At 41.6% G+C, this 21,029-nt stretch overlaps 1 protein-coding gene across 1 annotated transcript in view; it reads right to left on the bottom strand.

Moving 5' to 3' along the window:
- Nucleotides 1-19,167, bottom strand: part of exosc9 (exosome component 9) — a 26,155-nt gene extending 6,988 nt beyond the window's left edge. Inside the window, exons 1-8 of the mRNA XM_078405615.1 lie at nt 19,012-19,167; nt 15,572-15,666; nt 14,344-14,463; nt 13,463-13,565; nt 9,688-9,825; nt 2,932-3,014; nt 2,336-2,468; nt 975-1,063 (exon numbers count right to left, since the gene is read on the bottom strand). Coding sequence (XP_078261741.1) covers nt 975-1,063; nt 2,336-2,468; nt 2,932-3,014; nt 9,688-9,825; nt 13,463-13,565; nt 14,344-14,463; nt 15,572-15,666; nt 19,012-19,077 — 827 coding nt within the window. The 5' untranslated portion in view covers nt 19,078-19,167. The remainder of the gene's footprint in view (nt 1-974; nt 1,064-2,335; nt 2,469-2,931; nt 3,015-9,687; nt 9,826-13,462; nt 13,566-14,343; nt 14,464-15,571; nt 15,667-19,011) is intronic.
- Nucleotides 19,168-21,029: the final 1,862 nt, after the last annotated feature.

The raw sequence follows: 21,029 nt of genomic DNA on the forward strand, positions 1-21,029 counted from the left end.
AGGCACAGACAAAACAGGAAACTACAGACCAGTTAGTTTAATATCCACAAGGAATCTGTTAAAAGCAGAATGTTTAGAAAAAATCAAGGTAATCAGATAAAGTCACATGGCTTTGTAAAAAGGAAATTATGTTTGACCGAGTTATTGAAGTTTTTTTTTGTTGGAAACTATACGATCGATAAAGATCAAAGAAATGTACCAAGAATCTGAGAAAACATATTGAGAAAAATAAAAGCTAACATGTTGACCAGATGATTTGTTGGAAATAGTGTAAAAGAAATAGTGCAAATGACATTGAGAATTTTTTCGTATCCATTAATAACATTATGTAGTGGGCATAGTCAACCTGCACCCTGATGGGTGTTGCGGAAATAAAATAAACTTAAACTGTTGTCAGAATTGCTCTCGTACAAACGAGTTAGGCCACAAACAATCTATGCACCTGAAAAGATTAAGACAGTGATTACAAAGTAAAGATAGGTTTTATGTTGAAAGGATTTGTGACACTTAATCATTTATAATACAAAGGATCTGCATCTTTTTCTGGATCTGCATCTTTGCAAGGCAATCTATTGGGAACTACCCAACACATTAAGGAAGTGGTGGTGAGCCACCATCTTTCTGGTGAAGTTGCTCCCGACGCTGTTAGGCATAATTTCAGAATTCAGACTCACCAATGATTAAGTGATGGTCATGTATTTCCAAACAATGATATGGCATAACTTAGAGGCCAACCTACAGCTGATGTTCCCGTGAACATGTAGCCCTTGCCGTTTCTGGTGGCAGGTCACATTTTGGAGACACTGTTGGTGTAGCCAGTGTGAATAATTGCAATGCATCACTTTCTATGTCAAAATCTAATACACATGACTTCCATGCCCATTCACATATCAGAAGAGTGCCAACTCAAGTTTAATTATTTTCAAACAAAGACCTCTGAATACAAATATTAAATTGTTCCAAAAAAAACTTGCCTGACTTTTGTATCATTTTCAAGAGCCTTCTGCATTAGTTCTGTGATCTCTGCCACCTTCACTCCAGCTATTTTAGTGCAACGAAGAATCTATAATGAAGAGATTGGATTACTGTTCTTCCTCATCACCAAGAGTTATTGATTATGATAGAGGATGGGGACTCAGCAGCCTTCTTACCACTTTAACCCATTTGTCATTCATTATGTGTCATGCTAAAGGGGTGAACGTCACCAGTCTGAGCAATAACAAGAATATACAAGCCGATTGTTTTCCATACAAGTCTCCATGTATTCATTTTTAGGCAAGGTCATTGGCTGGTGATCAAGTACAGAACTGTAGCTAGTTTTATCTAGTTTAATGAAGAAGCAATTTATAGGAACCCACTTTTATCCCATGGATATCAAGTCGAATATCATCCTAATCTGCATCATCACCATAACTTTTATATTATTCTTAGAGAGGTAAATAAAGCAGAGATGTGCCCAACGTATCTTACAACAAAACAACCACATCATTAAAGCAGTAAACTGTCTTACAATACTTCACAGGATGGTTATCAAACCAAATTTGGAGAACATGTAGAGTAGTTTAGCACAGAACTTAAGAGTTTTATAAGTTGAAAACGATGTTTAATATCCTGGGTAAACAAGTAGTCAGAAATTACACAGCACAGATATCTCAGACAGCAGGGAGGAAAAAATTGAAAACAAGGATAAGAATTTAAAAATAGAGTAATTGCATTAATAAATACAATTATTTTCAAATAACTAGGTGGTGATGTCTAAAATGAAGTAGGGATTTAGATGGACACAAGTTTATGGAGGCTAAATAATGGGAGGAATGCATTTAAGTAGACATCTAATGCTAACAAAGGCATTTATGACATGTTCAACAATAAATGATTTGATGCAGGAGTAAATGGTGCTGACATTTCGTTTAGTTTAGAGATACAACATGGAAACAGGCCCTTCGGCCCACAGACCCCAAACCGACCACCGATCCCTGTACACTAGCACTATCCTGCACACTAGGGATCATTTTCAATCTTTTCCTAAGCCAATTAATCTACAAACCTGTACGTCTTGGGAATGGAAGGAAACCGGAGCATCCGTGGAAAACCCACGCAGTCATGGGGAGAATGTACAAACACCGTTCAGACAGCACTCGTAGTCAGGATCTAACCCGGGTCTCTGGCGCCGTAAGGCAGCAACTAATCTGCCGCACTGCCGTGCCACCCTAATTTGTGCTAGTGTTAATTTGGGTAGCAATTAACCTACAGCATGTGGAAATGATTTTAGATTTTTTGCATTCTTTGTAGACTTGTTTGATAACAGAAGTGCACAAGTTTACTGATTACTGACCTGTTCTTTTAGGAGCATAATTCCACCACTGGATTGAATGGTGCACAACTCACGGTGTTTGTTCATGGCAATCACCAAGAGTCCATCCATGACCCGTTCCTCATGTTCAATTGGATCTACTAACAGGTAGGTGCTATGACATAAGAGTATTAGTTACAAGGAAACAGTCTTAATTCCTGTTTGTGCTTCCTTCAACAAATTGGATGGTTCCTTAAATGTTGATGCAGTCTCTACTTCAATTGTTCAAAACTACATTTCACAGTATTTTCTCCAAGTTTCCCTTGCACTCTGTCCTAAATCTTACATCTATTTTTACATGCAAGAGAAATATACTACTTATGACCATTTCCAAATCCACAGAATCTCTCAGATCCTTTCTCAACAGAAAAAGACAGAAATGCCAAATGTCGCTGAGTAGACAAAGATCCTATTCAGAGTTGATACAATGGTAGATCAAGTTGCTTTAACTAGATGTTGGCTGCTGTTGAACATCTTATCTCTACATCTGATTTCACAGCATGTTTCCACATTCTAAAATGATTTCCAAACAGAGCAAAAAGTGCAAGAAAGAAAACACCTTTAATTTTTGTACTCACCCCTGCTGAAAGAAAGCAAAGCTGACTGCAATGGGCATGTGATGGATGCTCAATGGGATCAGATCACGCTCCTCCGTGGTATACTAAGAGACAGAAATTTGGTTGAACACATTAAGTATTATCCGAAAGATTTCAATTGACCATGCAAAGCAATGACAGCAGTTTATCAGTAAGAAATAAAGACAAAATAAAATCTTCAATATGCCAAGTATAACTATGGCAGTAGCGATACTTAATGCTTTGTAAAATAGTCTCAATTACAATCTGCTCATTAAATTTCTTCAGGTAATGTTCTGAAAGTAGAAAAGGATTGTTTAGTGTTGGAGTAGATATGTGCCAAGATGTTAATTTAAGTGCTACGTTGATTGCACGTTGAAAATGTTTCAGTGTCAATCTAAGATAAATCAGAGATAACGGTGTTAGATTTCTAAAGACCAGTCTTCAAGATTTGGGGATAAGATTTGGTTTGGGAATATGTTGCAACAGTGGTGGATGTGGGAAAGAGGAGGTCAACTTCACGGTACTCCGACACCTGTATTAGACACAATGGAACTGTACAGCTAGAACAGGTTACTTCTGAAAGAGGTTGGACAATAGTTTTAATATAAAATATGGATAAGAATTCAGGTGTATATTCATCTTGAGAATAAACATGGAAGGCATTACCTGGTTATAACTTAGTCAAGCTTGGAAACTAAATATGCCAGCCTCCAAGGACTGAAGAAAGATAGGAAAGGCAGTTGAAGAGGGTAAATGTAATTAAGGAGAAAATTACTTTCAAGATAGAGGAATGCAATGGAAAGTAAGCAGGCTTTGAGACTATTGTCTGGAAATTATACTGAATGGCCATTGCAATTTTCTACCAGAAATGAAACACTGCTGTGATTATTTGAGTTAAACACTACACTATCTGGAAAATGGACTGCCACTAATGGTGGGATATCCTGGAACGTTAATCCTCACCTATGTTTATCAGTGTTATTATAATAATTTGGAGATTCCAGTGCCAGGCAATGATTATTCTATAGTCACTGATGGCAATGGAGGCCAAGTCAAAGGATATTTTGAAGGCGAAGATTAACAGATTTTTGATTAGTAAGGGTGCCATGGGTTATGGGGGGAAGGCAGTAGAATGGGGTTGAGAGGGAAAGATAGATCAGTCATGATTGATTTCCTCATTTAGAAAAAAACGAGATGGCACGGTAGTGCAGCATTAAAGTTTAATATAAGAAAATATCTGCAGATGCTGGTACAAATCGAAGGTATTTATTCACAAAATGCTGGAGTAACTCAGCAGGTCAGGCAGCATTAGAGTTGCTGCCTTACAGCACCAGATTCCCGGGTCCGATCCGGACTACAGGTGTTGTCTGTACAGAGCCTGTATGTTCTCCCTGTGACTGCGTGGGGTTTCCCCTGGTGCTCAGATTTCCTCCCATACTCCAAAGATGTACAAGTTTGTAGGTTAATTGACAGGTATAGATTGTAAAATGTCCCTAGTGTGTAGGATAGTGCTAATATATGGGGATCGCTGGTCAGCGCAGACTCTGTAGGCTGAAAGGCCCGTTTCCGCGCTGTATCTCTCAACTAAACGAAATCTTTACTTAAAAAGTGACTTTTGTAAATTACTTAACATTGGGGTTGCTAAGACTATAATCTGAGTCAGGCCAGATCGGACAAGTGAGGGAGCAGCGAAAAGCACGCATTCAAAAACCTTACACTCATATAAAGGAACAAGGACCCACTCATATACTGACCTCGCCAAAGAACAATATATTCCTAGGTTCAGAAGAACTGAAGGAAATATCACTGAAACAGGAGACAATCTGCAGACAGATATGCAGCCAAATGCGTTGATTTGTTTTGTGAGAGTTTTTGTCACCTTCAGTTGCCCAAGTTCATTCTGGGCCAACCTACAGCACATCTCACAGTTTGCCAAACACAGCAGCATCACAGGTCACTGATCCTCTACAGTCAGGACAACGTGTAAATAAGAGAAAGGATTTCCTTTACTTTTATCTCAGTGGAGGACATAGTTTCACATGTATGGAGAGTTGTCAGTTCCCCCCAAATGAGTAGAGCTTAGAGCACTTGGATGTTGATCAAAAGGGCTTCAATTTATGGACCACAAGTGGAATTTCTCACGTTACATCTATTCCCCAGGAAGTTTGCTCACATTCACTCCAGGCCATTCTGTGCTGTCAGACTTGGATCCTTAACAACAAACACAACTCCCTACTCAAGTAGTTTCTAATACTTTAAGAGGAAGTGTCCAAACCACCAGGGCTCTGGTGGAAAATACCATCTACTGTCTCAAGATGACATTCTGTTGTCTGAATCAATGCAGTGTACCGACCCAAACAGTTCCAGATGCTTCACAGTATTCAACCTGGCTACTAAGAGCACTCAGGCAAAGTAGCCAAGGGAACAGACATCCGTCAAAAGGAGAATCAGGAGATAATCCCAAGCAGCCAAATGATCATAAGGTATTATAACTGCAGGAAAAACCTCTTAATTTTTCTCACTGCAAAAATTCACACCATCACTTCTTTAAAAATACTGTGCCATTATCACCACATGGCAATACTGCACATCCCACCTTAAGGTTAGCAATATCCATATTGTAACGTCAAAATTAAATATATATTTGTCCTTACGCTCGAATAACACTAACAGCATACAAGTCTGCAGGAAACTACACACATATTTGACCATAGGCTATGCATCACATGCCTGCCACCAGTATCTGAGTCATGCACTCAGCCACTTCATGTAGCTGAGTGGAATATTTGGAATATTATGAATAATTTTGGGCACCATATCTGGGGAAGGACGTGCTGGCTCTGGAGAGGGTCCAGAGGAGGTTTACAAGAATGATCCCAGGAATTAGGTTAACCTACGATGAGCGTTTGTCGGCACTGGGCTTGTACTCGCTGGAGTTAAGAAGAATGAGGGGGACCTCATTGAAACATAGAGTAGTGAAAGGCTTGAACAGAGTGGATGTGGAGAGGATGTTTCCATTAGTGGAAGAGTCCAGAACTAGAGGTCATAGCCTCAGAATTAAAGGACGTTCTTTTAGGAAGGAGATGAGGAGAAATTTATTTAGTCAGAGGGTGGTGAATACATAGATACAATAGACAATAGTTGCAGGAGTAGGCCATCCGGCCCTTCGAGCCAACACCACCATTCAATGTGATCATGGCTGATCATCCACAATCAGTACTCCATTCCTGCCTTCTCCCCATATTCCTTGATTCTGCTGTGGAGTTCCTTGCCACGGAAGGCTGTAGAGGCCAAGTCAATGAATATTTTTAAGGCAGAGATAGATTCTTGATTAGTACAGGTGTCAGAGGTTATGGGGAGAAGGCAGGAGAATGGGGTTAGGAGGGAGAGATGAATCAGCCATGATTAAATAGTGGAGTAGATGGCCTAATTCTACTCCTATTCCTTATGCTCATTAGATTCTCTCAAGTACCATAAATGAATGTTGCCAACAAAAAGATTATATGACAATATCCGTAACAGCAGACACACAGCAGCTGCGACTGATGGACACCACACCTCAATGAAAAGGTTTTAGAAAGAGGGCGTTCCTAATCACATCCATCAAATCAGCAAACTCAAGCATCACAATTAGATTATTAGTTACAGTATGTAGAACACAACATTACAGCACATAGAACAGCACAAGAACAGGACCTTCAACCCAAAATATCTGTGTCGAACATTATGTACTTAACTATCTGCCTGAACATAATCATATCCCTCCATTTCCACATACCTATCCAAAAGTCTCTCAAATGCCACCTTCCGGCAGCGTGATTAAGGCACTCACCATCCACTGTGTAAAAGACTTGCCCTGTATATCTTTAAACTTTGCCCCTTGCATCTAAAAGCTATGCCATCTAGTATTTGATATTTACATCCTGGGAAACAGGTTCTATCTATCCTATCTATGTCTCCCATAATTTTATATACCTATCAGGTCTCCCCATAACATCTGGCATTCCATAGAATACAATCTAAGTCTATCCATCCTCTCCTATAACTAATACTCTCCAATCTAGAGATGCTGCCTGTCCCGCTGAGTTACTCCAGCATTTTGTGTCTATTATTCTGATAAACCCCCTCTGCACCCATTCCATAACTTCCAAATCCTTCCTGCAATGGGGCGATCAGAACAACACGTAATACTCCAAATGCGGCCTAACCAAAGTTTTATAAAATTGCATCATGACTTCCTGACCCTTCTACTCAATGCCCCAACTAATGAAGCCAAGCATACCATCTGCCTTCTTTACCACTTACCTACTGGTGTTGCCACTGTCATGTACATGGACCCCATGACTCCTTCGTACATCAAGGCTATTAAGGGTCAAGTCATTAGTTGTTTGTTTTCCCCTTACATTTAACCTCCCAAAATGCAATTTGCTCAGATTAAACTTAATCTGCCATTTCTCCACGCATTTCTGCAGCTAATCTATATCCCGCTGTACACTTTGATAGGCTTCTTCACATTCCGTCCGTGACCCCAGCAATCTTGATGCCATCTGCCAACTTATTAACCATCCCGTCTACACTTACATATTTATGCACGTAATATAGATTAACTATACTAAGTTAACGGGTAGGAAGGTGCTGGGTAAAGGCTTCAGGATCTATATAATCTGGTGTCATTCCTGTATCCTTATAACCACGATATACGATTTCTTGACAGCAACCAGCAGAACTTGCCTTGATTTTATCTGAACCATGTCTAAAATATCAACCTTTATGTTCTTGCTGCATCAACCCTTTGTTTGGCCAACTATACATATTAGAAACTAAGAGAGTTGCTATTTTAAAATTTTCACTCGAGATAAAAGATCAAGCACAATATTAGTGAATGATAAATAAGGTGTATGTATTCTTACTACTTCTATTTCTTAATGTCAAACACAATTTAATGTTGAACTACACAAGGATTACAGTTCTCCAAATGCCTGGTCAAATTAACTTTAAAGAAATGTTATAAACACATTTTAAGGAAGTAGAAACAGCTGGATGTCAGAAAGTTAGAAAACGAGTTTCGGAACTTAGGGTCTAGGCAAGACTATTAATAGTGGAGTGATGAGTTGCAAGCATCAAGAATTAAAGGAATGTCGATACCTTGGAAGTTTGAACGTCCGAAGGAAACTACAAATGCAAAGGAATTTGAAAATGAGGGTGATAATTTCAAAAGCAAAGTTGTCTGTATCATGAATGACCACAACAGTATTGATTCAGTGGAACTTGATCAGGATTTGGATACAAAGATTTAGCAGAATAATTTTTTTATGATCTCTCATTTGTGAAAAGACTGGTGAAAGGCTAATAAATATCAGAATCATTAAGTGTAAATGTAACTAAGGGGAGCATTGCCCTAGAAAGATGGTGATGGGCACAGACGACACAGGCAGATTTAACATACCACGTAAGAGACACTTTATATTCACATTCCATTACTGTTAACAACAACAAGATTCACTACGAAAGAATATTACCACCAACATTTATCAAGCAGACATAAGGGTGATTATTGACAGAAGCTTTATTGGACCAATTATGAAATCTTATAAGACCAACAAAAAGAGTCTCTGGTGGAATTCATCAGGTCCGGCAACATCTGTGGAGGAAAATGGACAGATGACATCTTCAGATGGACTGGGACTCAACCCGAAACGTCAACTTTCCATTTTCCTCCACAAATGCACACTATTCAGTTCCTTGTGCCTTCTTTCCATTCAGTAACTGTGGCTGTTTTTTTACCTAAGTGCCAGTTTCCTGCACTTACTCTATCTATGTCACTTGTTTTGCTTAAAACCCCAAAAATCTATAAATCGCAGTGTTGAACATACTTAGCCACAAACTTCCACAGCATGGAAGCTTGACAGAGAACTCCAAAGATTGCTACATTCATGGTGAAGTAATTTCTCTCTCTGGTTGACTCTTTATTTAGAGACTGAACCCTGCTTCAAGACAACAGAACCATTAGAACATCCAACCCTGCACCTCCTTGGTCAAGCCCTCCAGGAATTTTCAATGAAAATGCCTCTTACCTCAAATGCCTCAATGCGCATAATGCGAGTTTCCGGTTCATCTCTAATAATCGTCAGAGTGCCATTATGGGATCTTGCTGCTTGCAAAAATCGCCCGCTGCATTTCCTATTTTACTTCAAAACTACTTTAGCTGCAAGATACTTCATTGCACCATTTATATAGGGACTTTTACAATCTGTTTTTCTTTCTTTACTGACATTCCTGAAACCCTTCAATTAGTTCATTGATCTGGCTTGAACCTGAAAACAATACCCGCTGAGACTGTTAATATAGATAGCCTGATACGCAACAATGTTACAGTGAGTCAAACATTGACATTTGCAAAGAGGTCTATGGACAAACGGGAATTGTGATAGCGCAGAGTTTTGGTTCACCTCAAGTTTATTATGGTAAGAAAGAGACAAGTGTTTTGCTATTGTCAAAGATGTATTAGAAGGACTCAGCAGTAGAAAGATGTACAGCACATTATAACATTATTATCAGCATGATGGAGAGGTGAAGTGGTGATAAGTTGAAGCTCAGTGATTTTAGTGGTACAATGGAGACTGAATGTGTTATTGACCATGTTATCAAGAGTCAGCAGATGGATGAGATAGGAAAGCTGTCTGGGTCGGGGTGGTTGTGATGATGCATGGATAATTCCTTGTGGAACATAATTATGAAAGGTTTCCAAATACTCACTACAGTGACTTCTTCTCCTTGGATTGACACATCTGGCCTTTTAAAGTGAGACAGTGACACAATGGCTGCTATGCTTGCTGCATCAATTATGTTGCCATCGTGGTTTAACAAGTGCAAGTCTACACGAATCTGCCACACCTGAAATAACAGCAAAGAAAAAAATTAAAGCATAATACAGGCATTACACAAGAGAATCCAAAGGAATCGCTGGGTCTTTCTTCGTGGTGGCGAGCCAGGCCAGCCGCCCCGCACAGCTGCGGGAGGCTCGGTGGCTTCCCTCTACAGGCTGCAGCTCGCTGGGTCTTCCCTCACCCGGCCACCAGGTCTCCTGGGTGGGTTCCCAGCTCTGCAGCATCTCGGGAGCCTTCTGCCACCACGTGGCATCCCGGGAGCCTTTGTAAGGCAAGTAAAGCCTGTTCTAAAACCCTAATAGACAAAACTGAGTAACATCTTTGGTATACAAGCCCTAAAGTATTCTTGGTGTTTCTGAAAGGATGTGGATCTAGTTTAGAATTAAAAGGCAATTACAATGACAATACAAATTAGCAAAAGAAATGTCTCAACCCGAAACATTACCTATCCATGTTCTCCAGAAATGTTGCCTGACCTGCTGAGTTACTCCAGCACTTTGTCTCCTTCCACAAAATTGCAAAAGTTGTTTAGTCACTGCTGTGGTAAGGATCTAGCAACTCTGATGATCTCTTGAATCTGGACTGCTGCCCAGCATTGGCTTTCATGGTTCATACCAACTTGCATGTTCCTGGGTCCGATGCAGATGGCCAATGCAGATGACCTTCTGCACCCTGTGTCAGTCAGCAAGACCACCGGAACAATTTGGGCTGCAAACTGCCATGAACACATGACATGGAGGCAAAGCTGGGAAGAACCACAGCATCCCTTTTTCTCTCCAAGTTTTTAAATGTCTCCAATATTCAGATGTATTTAAAAGCTATAATAAATAATAATTGAAACATTTCAAAATTAAATCTTGTGCAGGGGAATAAATTAAGTTTTAAAATAAACACTAAATAATAGAAAACCTACTTATTTTCACGGATGAATGGGTTCTCTGATCCACAGCCAAGAATGGCTAGCATGGGACTAAAGACCAGGATCTCCTTGCATAATACTGGGATATCCCAGCAATACCAGGTTCCAACAATGAGCTCTATGTACAATCCAATGACAAACATAAGATCTTCAGTATCCTTCAGAAAGAGTTTGAAACAATGCTGCATTGTGTGCTGCTCCAAACGTGCACCTCAAGTTCAAGATTTGAGTTTAAACATACATCCTGTTCTGAGGCAGAACCCATCATTTAAGCTAACGTTCAGAAGAATTCTTGTGATTTTATCTAAACGAACATAAAATAAATTTAAAACGCAGTTATAGTTTGGTACAATGTTAATGCTATTAAAAGTAAACAACACAGATATTGCATATAAAGCACCCATTTTTAAATTATTTGTCTTAAAATTCAACATTTAAATAAATTTGGTATCGGCAGTAATATTGCTGGAAGTTCTGGAAATGACTGAAAAATTGCAGTTCCCTTTGGAATCATTAGTGGACCCATTATTAGAGCCAGGATGTTTAGGCGCTAAAAATCTCTGAAATAGGCAGGCAAATAGGCATAATAAAATTACAAAAAAAGCACGAAAAAGGCATTTATTGACAAAAAAATACATAAAAACGCATGTATTTCCACCACTAAAATATGGTTAAAAATGATAATATAAAGGTATACTACATTAAATGACCAAAGTTGCCTGGTTGCACATAATTACCAGCATTTTTTCAAATTATCTGGTGTTAAACTATGCTGTCTGTCAGACAGAATATGCTTCAGTTGTGGAAAAACTTCTTTCTACCCCAGCTGAGGTCACTGGTATATACCCGAAACAAGCTACAGACTCTATATTCATGTTGATATCTTGTGCATAACAACTACCTTTGAGAACTTTAGCGATGTTTTGTATTTCTTCAGGATCTTTGTTACCTAAAATCACTCTCTCCCATTTTCCTTGTATGTCTTTACCTACATCGCCAGGGACTTTACGAATATCGTCAGTTACTTTGTTGAAAACCTGCAAGTTATTCACTAATGTTTCGCCACATTTCTCAAGGGAAGTGATAGCTTGTGGGAAGTTTGCAAAATTGGAAGCAATAAACACAAGATCTCGGTGGAGGGACTTTTTCTGCATGATTTCACTGATGATCCTGACTGCAGCAGATTCTTCTTCTTCAAAACAGTTGACGATTTATTTTATCTTTTCAAAATTTGCAGCATTGTAGAGTATAGCAGAGAGCCATGTACCCCACCTAGTCAAAACGGGCTGAGGAGGTAGCGGAATCTCGGGTGCCATTCCCTTGAACAACTGCACACGTGACGGTGCTTTGAGGAAGATTTTCTTGACATTGGAAACTAGGCGATCAACATTTGGAAACTAGCTATTGTATGTGCTCAGCAATTCTATGGGGTCCGTGAGCAAATGCAACATTTTGGGGAATAAAACGTTAAGAGCACGAGTAGCTTTTTTCATGTACGGAGCTGCATCGGTCACAAACGGAAGAACATTCTCGTGTTTTATACCTTCTGGGCAAAGTACAGCAAGTGAAGATGTAAACAACTGAGCCATAGTTGAGCTGTTTGACTTCTCCAATACTTCCGATGTCAACAAATACTCCTTTGATGGTTAACCTGCCTCCAGTGTACCGATGACCACATTGGCAACATATCTCCCCACAGCATCGGTTGTCTCATCTATTGAAATCCATATTTTGTTGCATGCAACTTCATCTCTAATTTTCTGCAAAACAATGTCGAAGTTGCTGGCAACATAATTTTTCCGTAATGATGACTCGCTCGGTATATGTTCCTCTGTGTAATTTCTCTATAAAACCTCTGAGATTTGTTTTCCAATTTCCACAGTGGAATTCCAGCATCAATGAATGCCTTACACAGATCACTCGAAAACTCAGATTTGCGACTGGAGCCAGCAGTAAATGTAGTGAGGAGACAAGCTGAGTATTTCCCGCCTTCAGTTTCTCTACCGCCGATTTGTGTTTAGCTGTCTGTACATGCTGGGAGACGAAATATTTCTTCTCATAATTCACTGCTTTCTCACATACTTTGCAAAAAAACACAGTTGTCTGTAGAGAATATATAACTCCCGTACACTCTCACCAAATCGTTCAGTTTTTTACAAGGCGTTGACTTGACTTTAGGCATTTTGACGCTTGCAGCTTGGAAACGCTCATTGCCCCACCGAGTCCGCATCTAGCAGCGATCACCCGTACTCTATTTCTAATCCTACACACTAAGGAAAATTTGTACTTGGCCTGCCTGTGGAGGTCTGCATCCCCACTCCTGCTTTACAGAAGGCAATTAATCTACAAACCTGCACATCTTTGGAACGTGGGAGGAAACCGGAGCAACCGGAAAAACCCCACGCAGTCACAAGAACGTACAGACAGCACCCGTAGTCAGGATCGAACCCTGTTCCCTAGTGCTGTAAGGCAGCGACTCTACTGCAGCACCACAGTAGGGAAACTTAAACCAAGTCACCTATACGGAGATTTCTGTACGTGAAAAAATTTAATGGTCATTCGCAATGTCTTAATATATTGAGTTGTACTTCAGCCAAAGTCACAAATCCCTCTCTCTACCATGTAAATTACTGTCTAGTTCAGCAGTAAGAGTAGTTAGTGAGAACAAATTTAAGATACAAGTCCTCAAATTCCAATCAGAAAGCCCCTTACAAATTTGTCTCACCTTTGCACCTGCTACAACACACAGGGATTCTGTGTCTATACACTTTGAATTCCTCAGACATCTCTCCAACAGGCGGTTCAGTTTAACTAACAACTCCGATTGTCTGGAAATCAAAAAAAAAAGGGATAATATTTTATGATATCACTTAAAAAGACCACGCCAGTCATTTTACAAACAGTGATAAAGAGGTATACCAAAACACAAAACTATCCTCATTCAAAAGAGTAGACTGCTGAAACTACAGCACCCTCCCCACAGGCAGCTTCCCATAAATGAGAAGCACTCTGTAAAATATGTTCAAAAGGATTTCTGCTACTGAGCAGCTATGATGCTTTCAAGATGCCTGAGCAACTAGTTAGATTTTGCAGGTCCCACACCAGGTCAAAAAAGCACAATTTTTATTTTATGTAAACATGCTAAAGAGGGCAACATGAAGATCAGAATATTTGTGTAATAAATAAATTCTGAAATATCATGCATCAACATTTAATATTATTTTGTTTTTCTCAAATTCTGAATATTGTAGAGTCTTTCCAAGCAGTAAATACGAGATAGTACTTGTAGAATTAATGCAAAATGCACAAAATTTTAACTTGAGATTGATTCCTAAATTGTTTGAATTCAAGTCAATTTAATCCAAAGGAAAAGGTAGAGGAGCACACACTCTGGAAAAGCTTTTGAATCACCAACAATAACTCTGAGATTTCTACATTAACTATACATGTTTGCATGGAATTTCCTAACTGAGTTTTGATGGTGAAATTTGATAGTCAAAAACATTTTCCACATTCAAGAATGAAACAAAACATTATTGGAATTGGAAACAAAATACTGGTTACTAGAAATTTACAATAGTTGTCTTTCATTCCTGCTAAACTAACCTGCCGGGTTCAAATGCAGGAGATGCCATTGGAGAGAGCTCCAAATTGAAGAAGATGATCCCTTCTGTCGGCCGAGTAGGTTTAGGAGTAACAAGTTCACATGATACTTGTGCAAGGACCCTGAAATCACAGTTGAAAACCAATTAAGCATCTTTTACTTTATTCCTGAAAATAAAGCAGGATGATAAAATATCAATATCAATCATGTTAAAGTGCAGTATCAAGGAGGCTCTGTATTGTCAGATGTACATCTTTTGAAATTGAGTTAAATGGAACCACTCTACATCTTCAGATGGATGTCATTTTGAATTGCCACTGAAAATAAGTAGGGATTGGCTTTCCTTGCGACCTGGCACTTCAAGAGGTTGGATGTGTTGGAAAGAACTGCAGATGCTGGTTTACACCGTAGACACAAAATGCTGGAGTAACTCAGCGGGTCAGGCAGCATCTCCAGAGAAAAGGAATAGGTAGACTTGACCCGGAACTTCACCTATTCCTTTTCTTCAGAGATGCTGCCTGATCCACTGAGTTACTCTATGTCTATCTTCAAGAGGTTGGAAATACTTAACAGAACAGAAAGAAAGACTAAGCTTGCAATGCTCAATGGTTCTTACTAGTTAAATTTGAGGAACTGCACATTATTTTCTGTTTAAGTGCATTACTGGATTCTGGACTTCAACTAAGTTTATGGTTCAGATGTTGATTTTACTCTTCATTTTTATACCCGTGGACCCCTTTTTTCCCCTTACTATTCCCATTGCTTTGCCCTATCCCTTTTACGAATTAACCTTTCCAATCCTCCATCAAATTACACATCTTCTCTTTTCTTTTCCATGTGCATAGAACTGGAGTGCAAAATTTAAACAGCTTTCGTGAATTGATGTTACCAATCACAGGGAGCATGCAACAGGTCCAACATATACATGATTATACAGACTGCATCTTTGTCTTTCCTTCAACTTCTTAACTTAACAGAATAGAAGGAAGGAGGAAGCTTGTAATGCTGAATGTTTCTCCAACGCAGCACAACCACTTAGTAAGAAAGGATAGGGGAGGACACCAAAACCTACTCATCCAATACCACAGCACTGCAACAACGGGGTACCAAGGTAGTGCACCATGACCCATTCCAACATTTAAAATGTCAAGTTTAATCCTGTAAAGAATAACGGTTCAGAAATAGACCAGAATAATGAATGATAGCTCGCTCTGATAAAATAATTGTTACCTTGTTTTACCCAGTTCCACAATGCAACAGCCATATTCAGTTCCAAATGTTATCTTGATATTCCTATAATCATATGTCTGCCTTCCATCAAGACGCTGTTGATCAAAAATAAAGGACATTAACTATATTTAAAACAAACTAGCCAGCTTACAGCAATGTAATAACAAAAGTTGATACCAATATTTATGGTAGGTCACAGCTTGGATTTAAGTTTGTTTATATTTTCTTGAACATAGAACTCTTCTCCCACACCTCAATTTTCATTTCACAAAATATCAGAGGGGGAAAAAAAATCACCAAAACAGAGTATATTTACCTGAGTTATGAATTAGAATGCAGGAATGGGTACCTCTCAGTTCTTGTAACCAATAATTACTCTAAAGCCTACTTGCTAATACTGCTATTCACATCTAGTTTTCCTGGTCGACATAATTCTGTAATGCCAGAAGTTATACTTACCCTTTAAAAATGTGTATCTCAAATTTACATTTTCAATATAGCATGTGTGCCTAATGGCTGTCTGTCATGTACTGCCTGTACCTTTTGGTAATTCAACCAATCAGGTTTCAATCTGTCCAAACAGTGGATTCCAATTGCAAGCTGTTCCAATTAAACAGCAGTAATGTTAAAGCACACAGTCATGTTCAACTGTAACTTCCGAGCACAGCCATAGAACGTAGGCTCTCTTCTACAATAGAATTCTTGCAACAAATATTAGATATCTAATTCATTGCAGGATCTAAGAACCATTACCGATTTACTCCAGGAGATTGCTCACAAATGGATGCAACAAACTCATCTTCCAAACTACTTCCATCAATTTCCCTGTGAATATTGCACTAATTTTCCTTATTACTTGATTAAAATTTCTCCAATGTTATTGATGTAATTAGGACATTAGCTCTCCAATTCTATTCTTATTATTGCCCTTATGTCACCTTTTCCACTGGGGCAACATCCATATTTTGCCACGTTATATGTCCTTTCTTAAGATCAAATCTGGAAAACGTAATTTCCACCCTTGACCTAGATATTTGCATCAACTGTTAGTTCATAACTATCTATTAATTATTTATAAACCATTTTCCTTTATTTCATTATTTGGTTTTAGTGTTAAATTCTATTTAATCCCATTATATTTTGCTTATCTTAATACAAAAAGTGGTTTGTATCCTCCCCATGCTTCTCTTCTTCAGACACCAGGCCAGTGACAAGGAGGAGTGGCAGGAGTCGTGCAGGATCCATTAGTTTGTCATCTACATTGATGATTTGAATAACAACATAACCAAATCTGCAGACAACACCAAAATTGGCCGTATAATGGCCAGCGGAAGGAATATAGAAACAATGAACTGCTGATGTTGGTTAACACACAAAAGGACACAAAGTGCTGGAGTAACTCAGCAGGTGAGGCAGCATCTCTGGAAAACATGGACAGGTGATGTTTCGGGTTATCAGGTCGAGGCCCTTCTTCAGAATGATTGTAGGGAGGGGGAAGGAAGCTAGAAAAGGAAGAGGCTGGACAAAGCATGGCAGGTAACGAGTCGACACAGGCGAGGGAAGTTTTTTGATAGGCAGATGGTTAGAACAAAGGCCAGAATAAGAACAGAATAATCTTAAACTTATTACCAATAAAATGTTTTAATTGCACCCATAGCCCCTCAGCAAACCTCAATCCTTGTTTCACTTCTATTGTTGATTCTAACGTCAATCACAACTTAGACCTTTATTCACAAAATGTTGGAGTAACTCAGCGGGTCAGGCAGCATCTCGGGAGAGAAGGAATGGGTGACGTTTCGGGTCGAGACCCTTCTTCAGACTGATGTCAGGGGGCGGGACAAAGGAAGGATATAGGTGGAGACAGGAAGATAGAGGGAGATCTGGGAAGGAGGAGGGGAAGAGAGGGACAGAGGAACTATCTAAAGTTGAAGAAGTCGATGTTCATACCACTGGGCTGCAAACTGCCCAGGCGAAATATGAGGTGCTGTTCCTCCAATTTCCGGTGGGCCTCACTATGGCACTGGAGGAGGCCCATGACAGAAAGATCAGACTGGGAATGGGAGGGGGAGTTGAAGTGCTCGGCCACCGGGAGATCAGTTTGGTCAATGCGGACCGAGCGCAGGTGTTCAGCGAAGCGATCGCCGAGCCTGCGCTTGGTTTCGCCGATGTAAATAAGTTGACATCTAGAGCAGCGGATGCAATAGATGAGGTTGGAGGAGGTGCAGGTGAACCTTTGTCTCACCTGGAAAGACTGTTTGGGTCCTTGGTTGGAGTTGAGGGGGGAGGTAAAGGGACAGATGTTGCATCTCGTGCGGTTGCAAGGGAAAGTGCCCGGGGTTGGGGTGGTTTGGGTAGGAAGGGACGAGTGGACCAGGGAGTTACGGAGGGAACGGTCTCTGCGGAACGCAGAGATGGGAGGGGATGGGAAGATATGGCCAGTGGTGGGGTCCCGTTGTAGGTGACGGAAATGTTGGCGGTTGATTTGTTGGATCCGCTGGCTGGTGGGGTGGAAGGTGAGAACGAGGGGGGTTCTGTCCTTGTTGCGAGTGGAGGGAGGGGGAGCAAGAGCGGAGCTGCGGGATGTAGAAGAGACCCTAGTGAGAGCCTCATCTATAATGGAGGAGGGGAAGCCCCGTTTCCTGAAGAACGAGGACATCTCTGAAGCCCTAGTGTGAAACACCTCACCCTGGGCGCAGATGCGGCGTAGACGGAGGAATTGGGAGTAGGGGATAGACTTTTTGCAGGGGACCGGGTGGGAAGAAGTGTAGTCCAGATAGCTGTGCGAGTCAGTGGGTTTATAGTAAATGTCCGTCACTAGTCTGTCTCCTGTGATGGAGATGGTGAGGTCCAGAAACGGGAGGGAGATGTCGGATAGTCCTGGTATATTTAAGGGCAGGATGGAAATTGGAGGTGAAGTGTATGAACTCAGACCTTGCCCTTGACACCAAACTGGTGAATGCAGCTGTCAGGACTAACTGCAGCAGAAAAGGGCATTTACCCCTGATGACATTGATCTGTTGATTTCCCCCCCGACTTGAATATCATTTTGTCCCTATCCTGCCGTCAGTATTACCGTTCCTGATCCTGCCTTCGGATGTTATTCTTCCCACATGCCAGAGGCCTGCAGATGGACGAACTGGCCACTGTAAAGTTGATGACAACGTGGGACTATTGTGAAAGGGAGAAAGTTGCAGGGATACAGGGAGAGGAACTGGGGGAGGTCAAAGTCCCCCCTAACTGGAATGAAACAAACGCAGTTCCAGCACTGAGTCTGAGAGAGGCCGCTGCTGGAAAACACCGCCCACATCCTCTGCCTGATCCCTCCCATCGCATCTCATCGCGCACACGAGGTGCAACCGCGCTGTTGCTGCCCGGCCCCGACACCGCGACCCCCGACACCGACACCGACACCGCGCGGCCCGGCTTGAGTTGAGCCGCACCTGCCTGTCGGCGATGGCCTGCAGGATGAGCTGCCGCTCGCAGTTCGACAGCGGCGTCTCCCTCATCTCATCTCATCGCCACCCGGCGCCTGCCTCTTACATCATCAGTCGGCGACCAGCAGCAGCAGCTCCTCCTCCTCCAGCAGCTCCTCCTCCTCCAGCAGCTCCTCCTCCAGCAGCTCCTCCTCCTCCAGCAGCAGCTCCTCCTCCTCCAGCAGCTCCTCCTCCTCCAGCAGCAGCTCCTCCTCCAGCAGCAGCTCCTCCTCCAGCAGCTCCTCCTCCTCCAGCAGCTCCTCCTCCAGCAGCAGCTCCTCCTCCTCCTCCAGCTGCTCCTTCTCCTCCAGCAGCTCCTCCTCCTCCAGCAGCTCCTCCTCCTCCAGCAGCTCCTCCTCCAGCAGCAGCTCCTCCTCCTCCAGCAGCTCCTCCTCCAGCAGCTCCTCCTCCTCCAGCAGCTCCTCCTCCAGCAGCAGCTCCTCCTCCTCCTCCTCCAGCTGCTCCTTCTCCTCCTCCAGCAGCTCCCTCTAACCCAGCAGCTGATCCTCCTTCTCTTCCTCCTTCTCCTATTCCAGCTGCTCCTCCTAACCTAGCAGCTGCTCCTCCAGCTGATCCTCCTTCTCTTCCTCCAGCTGCTCCTCCAGCAGCAGCAGCTCCTCCTAACCCAGTAGCTGCTCCTCCAACTGATCCTCCTCTTCCTCCTCCTCCTCCTCTAGCTGCTCCTTCTCCAGCAGCAGCAGCTCCTCCTAATCCAGCAGCAGCTGTTCCTCCTTCTCTTCTTCCTCCTCCTCCAGTTGTTCCTCCTCTTCCAGCATTTCCTCCAGCAGCAGCAGCTGATCCTCCAGCTGTTCCTCCTTCCCTCCCTCCTCCTTCCCTTCCTCCTCCTTCTCATCCTCCTCCTCCTCCTCTTGTGTGAGGAAGGAACTGCAGATGTTGGTTTACACTGAAGATAGACACAAAATACTGGAGTAACTCAGCAGGACAGGCAGCATCTCTGGATAGAAGGAATGGGTGATATTTCGGGTGGAGACCCTTCAGATTTGTTATGTCAAAGAATACTCTATTGAACCTCTCTTCTTGTTGAACTGTAGTTTCACATCCATCTATCTTCTGGACCTCCCTTATTTACTTGTGTTGCCACTTCAAGGAATTATGGATGTGAACCCAAGATCCTTCCATACATCAATGCTCTTCAGGGTCATCCCGTTCATTCTATATTTTCCCCTTACATTTGATCTCCCAGAGTGTAACACGTCACACTTTCTCGGTTTAAACTCCATCTGCCATTTCTCCGCCCATTTCGGTAGCTGATCGGTATCCTGCTGTATACCTTGACAGCCTTTCTCACAATCTGCGACCCCTGCAATCGGTGTAATCTGTGAAATTACCACGGTACAACCAGTCATAATGCTCTCTACCGTACACTGATAGAGAGGTTCAATAGAGTGTTCTTTGACATAACAAATCTCCTCAGTCTTTTAAGGAAGTAGAGGTGTTGATGAACCTTTGTTTATGATTGTATCAAAGTGCTGAGCCCAGGACAGATCTGCAGGGATATGCATATGCATGAACTTGAAGTTGTTGAATCTGTCCATCGTTGTCCCGTCGATGAAGACAGGTTCATGGATCCTCGGCTTTACCTTCCTCGTCACTCCTTGATCTTGTTAAAATTGAGTGCAAGGTTATTGTTCAGGCACCATTCAATCAGATTATTAATTTCTCTCCTGTGCTCTCACTTATCTTTGCTTGTTATTCGTCAAACACCAGTGGTATTGTCGGCAAATTTAGAGATGGCATTGGAGCTGTTCTAGTTACACAGTCATGGGTATGGAGAGAATAAAGTAAAGGACTGAGGACGCAGTATTGAGGTGCCCTGCGCCGAGGGTCATTGTAGAGGAAATGTTGGCAATTTCTACTGCTTATGGTCTGCTGATGAGGAAGTTGAGGTTTCAATTGCCTAGGGACAAGCAAATACCCAGTTCCCTGAGTTTGATGTGTAGGAAGAAACTGCAGATTTTAGTTTA

The sequence above is a fragment of the Rhinoraja longicauda genome, chromosome 1, assembly GCF_053455715.1.
Source record: "Rhinoraja longicauda isolate Sanriku21f chromosome 1, sRhiLon1.1, whole genome shotgun sequence".
In the NCBI taxonomy this organism is placed as follows: Eukaryota; Metazoa; Chordata; class Chondrichthyes; order Rajiformes; family Arhynchobatidae; genus Rhinoraja; species Rhinoraja longicauda.